Source organism: Pangasianodon hypophthalmus, chromosome 27 (genome assembly GCF_027358585.1).
Source record: "Pangasianodon hypophthalmus isolate fPanHyp1 chromosome 27, fPanHyp1.pri, whole genome shotgun sequence".
Classification (NCBI taxonomy): Eukaryota; Metazoa; Chordata; class Actinopteri; order Siluriformes; family Pangasiidae; genus Pangasianodon; species Pangasianodon hypophthalmus.
The window spans coordinates 1,427,433-1,436,965 of NC_069736.1; the positions used below are offsets into that span (position 1 = coordinate 1,427,433).

At 43.1% G+C, this 9,533-nt stretch overlaps 1 protein-coding gene across 5 annotated transcripts in view; it reads left to right on the forward strand.

Moving 5' to 3' along the window:
• zbtb20 (zinc finger and BTB domain containing 20) overlaps positions 1 to 9,533 on the forward strand; it is a 107,669-nt gene that overhangs the window by 76,706 nt on the left and 21,430 nt on the right. For all 5 annotated transcript variants that reach the window (XM_053230525.1, XM_053230524.1, XM_034300800.2 and 2 more), the window contains one exon: positions 3,854 to 5,298. In XM_053230525.1, the coding sequence (XP_053086500.1) occupies positions 3,879 to 5,298 (1,420 nt within the window). In that variant the 5' untranslated portion in view covers positions 3,854 to 3,878. The remainder of the gene's footprint in view (positions 1 to 3,853; positions 5,299 to 9,533) is intronic.

Consider the following 9,533-nt stretch of genomic DNA (forward strand, 5'->3'; position numbering starts at 1 on the left):
GGAAAAAACCAGCGTTATCGTGCCAGCTGTAGTCTGTACAGTTCTGTACAGAATATTTCTATTTTTATTTTATACTAGCATTTCTGTATCTATATTTTTTTCGCAGATTTATTATATATATTATATTATATAGTTATCTTCACTCTGTATCTTCGGAGTTTTGTTTTGTCTTGAGCAACTGGAACAAGAATTTCCTTCTAGATCAATATCATTTATCTTTATCTTTATCTTTATCTTGCCTTATCTTAAATGCGCTGGGGTTTTATTTTATTTTTTGTGTTTTTTTTTTTTTTCTTCTTCTTCTTCTTTACTTCCACTCTTGCTCTCTCTCCCCTGCGCCTTTCACTGCCGGTGCTCAAAAACTTTCAGCAGCAAATATCGACCCTGTGAACATTAGACAGCCAATTTTTAAAAGCATATTTTTTTCTAATATCATTACAATCTCCTCTACTTTTCTTAAACCTGAACTGGTGTAAATATCCGTGTTTTTTTTTTTTTTTTGCTGTCGTTGTATCATTAATCACAATATTTTAAACTGGAAAAAATCTCAGTATAACACAAGCCTTATTATGATCGTCTTTCTCTGAGAAGGCATCAAATCAAATTTGACGGATTGTTAAATGAAGTCCCGAGACGCCTGTTCAGTTAAAAAAAAAATCATTAAAAAAAATACAATATCACGTATCGTAAAAAAGTGATAAGGCACAATTATCACACACACACACACACACACACACACACACGCAAATACAACAGTGTATTCAGATTCTTCAGTGAGTAACGGCTACAATACCAGGTATTCACACACACACACACACACACGGTCACACTCGTACATTCCGACAGACATTCTCACACACACAAGCACACACACTTTTTTTTTTTTTTTGCTCCAGTCTGTACGAATCTTTCCAACATTCCGTCATTCGTGTTTCTTCAAGCCTGCAGAGCGGGAATTCTATTGTGCACATTCTTTTATCTGAGACAGGATTAGAGTATTGGGAAGTGGTGATGATCAAGTGTGTGTGTGTGTGTGTGTGTGTGTGTGTGTGTGTGTGTGTGTGCATGAGGCTGTATTCACCTGTACAGGCTTGTCCTTATAAGAGGAAGAGCTTGGTCAAAATTCTATTCAGTTGAGTTTTATTTACAGTTTTAACAATAGACCTCGTCACACAGCAGCTTTACAGAAATCCAGATTTAGATTTTAGCTTTAGTTTAGATTTTATGAATTTGATTTAAATGTACACGTAACGTAACGTCTCTCTCACCCACGATATCACACGTAAAAAATCAGATTCACCTCAAATCGAGCCCACATGGCTTTCTACACTTTAAGGTTTAATTTTCACAGAATAAATCGTTTTTGTTGTTGTTGTTGTTGTTGTTGTTGTTGTTGTTGTAACCATAGAAACACAACCGTTCTTTAGTTACAAAATCATTAATCAGTGGTTATAAATGTCTAATATCGCCTAGAAGTGTGAGCCAGAGGCTCCCAACCTGGTCCCACACATTTGGTTTATTTTTTATTTATTTATTTATTTATTTATTTATTTTTGGGATCCAACGAATCAGCTAATTAGCAACGAGTCAGTGTAGGAAAACACTTTCTGAAGTTTCTGAAGCGATCGTGACTAGCGAGAACTCTGAAGGTTCGTCCTCTGTAGGGGTCGAGAGGAACGGCCGTAAAGCCGATGCCACCGCTTTATTCACCGATAATGATGGAAGTCTCACACTTTAATCATGAACAGATGGAGTACACAACAAATAAAATGAATAAAAAAAAAAAAAAAACAATTTCCCTCCCTGACTTCAGTTCTGTTAAGGAGCTGCTGTTCACTCCGTCTGATTTTGTAAATTAACAGAACAAATCCAAATCCACGAGCTACGAGATGTTCGATGTGAAACCTATCCTTATAAAGAGCTTATTATTAAAGAGCAGCACTTCTGTTAGCTGTAATGTTATGGAATATTTATAGCCTGTTGTTGCAGCCATTTTGTTTTCATACAGCATTAATTACAGCGTATGTCTTATAAAATGGCTGCTTCGAGGTCTCATATATAGATAATATGGATGTTCTGGTAAATGAGGTCATTTTGCTGAGAGATTTACGGAGTTGATTATTTACCTATAACAGCACATTTTTTTTATCTTTTATCCATTTATAGTTACATTTAATGTTGTTCAACGTCCATGAAACAAGTGAGTTTCTGTTTTCACTTACGTTATAGCAGCTATAAACAGTCGTTCCATCACCAGCCTCTCACAGTAAAATAAATGCAGCTTGTCATGTTACAGAGAAGCGTAAACTCTCTGACTGACACTGGAGACTCCTTCCTTCCACAGATGTTTAACAAACGTCTCCTGAGCGTATCACTGATTATACGCGTTTTCTAATATGTTTATGCAAAGCGTCCCTGCGAACGAGTTGTTGCTATAGCGATTACGTATTAGAACGAGCGCACATCTTCTGACCAATCAGAATCCAGAATTATTCAAACAGTACATTTGTCTGAATTTAACTATGATAAACATATTTTCTGACCAGAAAGAAGAGAGTTCCAGCTTGTATTAGATGACACCTTCAGCTCTCTCTCGTCTGGATCACACACAATAACTCTCAAAATAAAATAAAATAATCAGCATCGCTATTTTGCTTTGTTTTCCGTGTAGCTACTGTGTAGATAAAAAAGCCTTTCAGTTTGGAATTGAGAAAAAAGATGAGATTTAACTCTCAGTTCACGGGGTCAAGGTGGAACATTAAATTAGAATTTCACTCATAAAGCTGAACTTTTATTTTTTATTTTTTTAAAGAAATCTTAATTTATATGATACAGAGTGCATTTAGATCTTAGATTTCCTCTCTCACCTGTTCACACAAGCCTCGAGCAAGGGAAAGAACTTTTGTGCATCCGTTTTGTTTTAATCCTTTTAATAGTTAGTTTTATATCACTGTGGTGATGAGCATATAGTTGACATTTTAAAATAGATTTTACTTTCAGATTGCTGTGAAAGTTACAGAGAGGGTTAGAGACAGCGAGGTTTTTAATCGGACCTGGTCGCTTTTGCCTGTAAGCTCTCAGTGCGTTTAACAGAAAAATGAAAACGAGTCTGTGGTTTTTGTTGTGCCATGTGTTTTTTGTCTTTTTTTTTTTTTTTTTTTTTAATCCAGCACACTGCAAGAAAAGCTAAAAAAAATGCTGAGGCCTCAAACTTTTACAAGTAATAATGCTTCATCGAAAATTTAGTTTGGAAAGAAAAAAAAGAAAGGTATAGCAGTTATCATCACTTTTTCAGACGTGTGGGTTTTTTTTCTCAGGAATAAAAGACAAAAACATCCCCCTCCCCATCCCTGTGCGTGTTTATAGCGTGCTGGATGTCCTCGTATGTACAGGGGGAAAAAAAGGCCCATTTTTCACGATAGCATCACAGCTGGTTTATTTTTGGTTTTAATTCATGTTCAATGCAGAATGGAAACACATGTCTCCGCCATAAAATCAAACCCTGTACCGATTCACTAGCAGCTCACCAGCACCCCCTGTCTGCAGATCCGCTCCACGTCAAGCCAGGAAAAGTCTAAATGTTTTAAGCCGTTAGACATTATTTATTTACCACGCCGAGCGCGACAGGGGGAACAGCAGCCAGTCGGAAAGAAGGTTTTTCTTTTTTCTTTTTTTTTGGACGTGTTATTATTATTACTGAAGTCATAAGTGCACTGGCTGCAGCCCGTGTGTTGCTCTGTACAGTGCAGAGGGGCGCCAATACATTGTACAGAGCAACAGACGAGCCACAGTCCTCTCTTATGCAGGCACATGCTCATGTGTGTGTGTTTGTGTGTGTGTGTTTACCTTCAAGGTTGCCGCCATCAGCCGCAAAGGGGATGACTGAGCGCGTCCACAACATCAACCTACACAACTTCAGCAGCTCGGTACTGGAGACCCTGAACGAGCAGCGCAACCGCGGGCACTTCTGCGACGTGACGGTGCGCATCCACGGCAGCATGCTGCGCGCCCACCGCTGCGTGCTCGCCGCCGCCAGCCCCTTCTTCCAGGACAAGCTGCTGCTGGGCTACAGCGACATCGAGGTGCCGGCGGTGGTCTCGGTGCAGTCGGTGCAGAAGCTCATCGACTTCATGTACAGCGGCGCGCTGCGCGTGGCCCACTCGGAGGCGCTGCAGATCCTCACGGCCGCCAGCATCCTGCAGATCAAGACCGTCATCGACGAGTGCACGCGCATCGTGTCGCACGCCTCGGCCCAGGAGACGCCACGCGGCACGCCCGACTCGGGAACCTCGGGCCCCGGGAGCGACGCAGAGCAAGGCCTCGAACGCGCCTATTCATCCGTCTATTCCGGCCTGGAGCTGCAGAACGGCACGCGAAGCGAACGCCAGCACTACACCAGCGTTTCCATCCCCGGCAACTTCGACCCCCTGCAGCAGAAAGAAGGCGTGCAGGACCCGTCGCTGTGGGTGAGCCGACTGCACGAGCGCCAGCAGCAGTCGGAGCGCTTCCTGGGCTCGTCTGAGACCACGCACTGCCGCAAGCAGCCGCGCCCGGTCCGCCTGCACACGGCCGAGCACGACGTGCGCATCAAACAGGAGAGGACGACCGAAGACACGTACGGCGGCTGCTACGGATTAGAAGTGGAGGACGCCAATGGAGAGCCCAAAGGAGAGAGCTTCGATTCGGGCGTCAGCTCCTCCGTCGGCACAGAGAACGACCCGTCTGAGCAGCATTTCATGCCCGGGTTCGGGCGCGAGGGCGACGCCGAGGTCGGCACGCCGGTGCACATCGACGTCACCGATTCGTCCCCGGAGCAGAGCCAGGAGATGGGCGAAGACAACAACAGCGGGGACGGAAGAGACGTCGCGATGGACCAGCCGCCGCTGTCCAACCCTGTCGTGCCCAGTTCCGTGCCCGGCGGGCAGCTTTACATCCGCCCGTGCGACACGATCGCGGCAAACCTGCGCATGCCGCTGACGCTAACCAGCAGCACCAACTCGTACCTGCCTACGCTGTTCGCCCCGCAGCCCTCAGCCAACGAGAACAAGCCTTTCCTGTTCAGCCTGCCGCAGACTGTCAGCTCCCAGCAGCCCCAGTTCGTGGCCGTGCCTCCCCACAGCATGGCGCCTTTCCCCAGCGGCCTGAGCGGAGTGCCAACCGCCGGCACGCAGCAGCAGCAGCAGCCGACTGCCACCGGAGTGGTGCAGCAGGGCGAGAAGAAACCGTACGCCTGCACCCTGTGCTGCAAAACCTTCACTGCCAAACAGAACTACGTCAAACACATGTTCGTGCACACCGGTAAGCTCCGCCCACTTCCTCTCTATTAAATGCGTGTCGTTCTGTCGTTCATAAGACAAAGAGTCGATTATAACACGTGTCATAGACTCAGTTCACCCCTCTGTGTGTCACTAGCAACCCGTGACCTCACTTCCCTGCTCATATCCTCCATTTAATCCGCCACATTAAATATGTTTAGCCTGAAATTTGAAGCTTTGGAATCTCTTTGAGCAGCGTGTACAGATGAGGAGGTGAGAGAGCTGGACGGACTGAAGGACTAAAGCGCCGGATAAATCCCACTGCACCGCTATCAGCACGGCATTGTGGGTAACATAGGAAACCGTTAACCAGAGTGATGAAAGAAGATTAACCTAAAAAAGTCAAATCAGAATTTCATTACAAAATGAATCCCGGACGCTGCCGAAGATCACGTGTTAATTATAAAGATTAATATGCGACTCATTAAGGTGGATTTTTTTTTTTTTCTTTAAAGACAAATTGCCAGAATTTGAGCTTTTCCAGAACTGGAACGGATGAGATGTTAGATACGAGGTAATGAAAGATAGAATACGGTTATTAGAGACGTATAATTTGATAAGTTTGGACCTGACTGTTTGTTCTTTAGACTTTGTTGCTTGTTGAGAGTGGTTTTGAGGACAATTCAGGTAGTGAAACACACACACACACACACACACACACACACACACACACACACGGTGTCACTTGTCGGCGATAAGACGCTACATTACAGACGAGGCGATCCGCTCAGTGTGTGTTTTTTGGATCTCAGGAGAGACGAGCGTTTCTGCGGGACAGGTCTGTCCTCACCCTCCAAATTAGGCTTTGAGCAAACTCATTACACAAAAACAGAACGCAATTAAAAAATGCTAAAACACAGCCGTCTCTCTTTCCCCCCGTTCAGGTGCAGGCACGTCGAGGTGACAGCGCTTTGCGCAGGAAGCCTGTACGCTGGGCTTCATTACAGCCGCACACACTCCGTACAGATGGTAATCATTGACAGATCTGGGAGGCTTTTCCTACAACGTGAAGGCTGTCGCAACGTTCCTTGTTTGCATAAGCAAAGGAATTCTAGGCAAACTCACGAGGGGGGGTTGTGTGTGTGTGTGTGTGTGTGTGTGTGTTGGGAGATGCCAAGAACAGAAAAATTATCATCAAAAATAGAAACGATTTAAATTCGGCAATTGATGTATAATTTTAATCTGGAACTGGAATCTGGAATTTTAATCAGGTGGAAAAGTCTGAGCTTATTCCTCACGTCAGTGCTGTTCTGTCCTTCACACACCTCGCTCCTAACAACTCTAATACTTATTATTATTGTTATTATTATTATTATTATTATTATTTATACCATATCCGTAAAATACACATTTCCGATTGGCTCCCGTTAATCCCGTTTAATCACAGATTACATTAATCAGCACTACACGAGCTGGAATTTAAAGAATGCGTGACAATACATAAATTTTAATCACTATTATTGGCACAGAACAAAATAATGAACAAAAATTCTGTAATTTTTTTACAAACGTTTCTTCGGGTTCTTCCTACTATTGATATTGATAAGCGCCAATCAGCCACGAATTACTGCATTTACATTTAGCCACGCCCACAAAGCTCCACAAAATCAAAGCTCACAGAGAGCTGAAGCTGTTCGTTAAAGCTCAGATACGTGCAGCTCGTCAGCTACCGTAGACACGCACTAACTCCTCCTCCTTTTTTAGAGGGCGCCATTACTTTTGTCCTGATTGAAAGGCTAGTCTCATTTGCTTAAATTGGTTTTGGAAAAATGTTCAGTAACTCGGTGTGTATTTGAAATAAATAAATAAATACGTGTTTTAATCCATAAATAAAATCGCAGGAACTCATCGGCGATTGTACAACTTGAATCCGATCCGTGGAGACTGACGTTAGTGAGTCTCTTTATACGTAAGAAGCGAAACGTAAGCTACGAACGTTTTTACCGACTGACCGGATTTTCATGAACACCACATTTTTTGTGTACAAGCTCCTCGGAACAGTTTACGAATAAATTTGTTCGTATCCGGCGTGATAAACGAGACCCGGTGATGCAGAATAGTAACTAAGGAAAGCTACATCTAAAGCTGACTGTTACAAAGCACTGACACTGGAGACTCATTCCATGATAGTTAAATAAGCGTCTCTTCATCATATCGATTACAGACGTTTTTTAATTTGTTTACAAGTCCCTGTGAATGAGCCGTTACTATAGAAACAAGGAAAAGAAGATGGCTGCCACACCGAAACTGAACGCTTCACCTTTTATCTAAATATCACAGTTCATTATAATTGATCTTAATGCATGCAGGTAACCATAGCAACAATACTAATGGCAGTGCATTGATATTATATTGATATGAGACATTTCAGGACATTTTGTTTGTCGTTTGTCGATTTTATTTATTAGCTAAGCTTGTTGGACGTCTAGTGGAGCAGTGAAGACGGCAGACTAAACGACGTGCTTTTATCACTTGGTTTAGTCGCTAACATTTTGCTAGCGTTTAGCTATGAGAGCCAGGGCTAAAGGTAGCTAGAGACTGACACACATCCTGATTAGCAAAACAAGCCACATGTGACATTGCTAAGATGTAAATTGCACACGTTGTGCAATGTGTGTGTATGTGTGTGTGTGTATGTGTGTGTGTCTGTGTGTGTGTGTGTGTGTGTGCTAACTGCGTAATATACTCTATGATATTTTAATGAGTTAGCTATCATCATGAACGTTCTGTAACAGTTTCTAAACGCTAGCTATCCGCTGAAGGCTGCGTGTGTTTAGCAGTCAAACGCCACATTGTGAGTGTTACTGCGTTAGCGGCAACGGACCATCAAAATGTTTCTGTAATATCCGAATTTTCCTGGTTTTCTGTGATCGTGAGGACATTTACACAGTGCCAAGGGGAACAACACACACACACACACACACACACACACACACACGCATACATCGTGTGGCTCATCAGATAGCGAATGGTCCGTGGCAGTGCGAGCCGCAGAAGCTCACCAATGTCTCTGGAGTCACACTGGGTCAGCTCCTTTATACTGCCACACTCATAATTAAACACTATTTAGGGACAAAAACACAAGAATTAACACTTATCAGCGCTCCATTATCCGTAATTAATAGTCGTTAAGGCGACGGCGGATCGCACACCTTCTCATAGCGGCAGATAAATATGATTAACAGATACGACTGGGTTTGTGCCAGAGAACTTCAAAAACCTCACTGAAGCCTGCCAAGAAAACTTCATACACTCTTAGAAAATCCAGCGAAGAAGCGCGCCGTTATTTACGTCTCGTACACTCAGAGCCTAAACATTCCGGAGTGCAAAGATTCCCCAAGAGTTACAGCATTGTACAATTTACGGAAATTAATCTGGAATTACACCACAAAGAAGCTTCGGAAATTTGAGATCCATTTTCTTCTAACACTCGATACGAACTGGTTTAATCGGTAATCATTTGCGGGAGTGTTTACACAAGAAACGTGATGTTAGTTGGAAAAAAACGTTCGTATCTTACACTTCACTCCCGAGTTTCTGTACATTTCCATATAAGGAGATTCGAAAACGCGAATCTCGATCGATTCAAATCGCAGAACCGATGATGAGTTACTGCGATTTTATATACGCGTTACACTGTTGAGTTTTTTATTTCACACCGATTTAATGACCCTTTTGCGAAACTCATTCAGTCGCCTCATGTTAACGACTCGAAAGAAAGAAATTCGTAAGATGATCCAGTTCAATCAGGACAAAAGTAATGGCGCCCTGTTCTGTGTTAGCCGACACTCTGCAGTGGCCGAGCTGCATTACTGGAAGATGCTGCAATCCATCGTACTCGGAAAAAACCCGACCTCCGACAGAACGGTCATTCAGCTCATAATTCCTGACTCAGCAAATCCGACGTCTCGTATAACAGTGTTGTGTTGTGAAAAGATGTTTTAAGAGCTTTATAAGTTTAGCTTTTTAACATAATTCCGGTGATTTCAGGACAAATTTACTAACATGATAAAACCATCGGGACTGATGAAGATGAAGTTTTCCTTCTTTATTCTTTATACGTCATTTTTTTGTCGTTAATCGCACAGACATGATTCCTGTAGCTCTTATTAATATGTTTATGAAATTCAAAGACGTACAAATATGAGCTTCCTCCGTGCAGCCGTTGTTTTTCCGAGACGAAGTGCTGGAACGCTTTCGGCTTTTAGCGCACGTCAC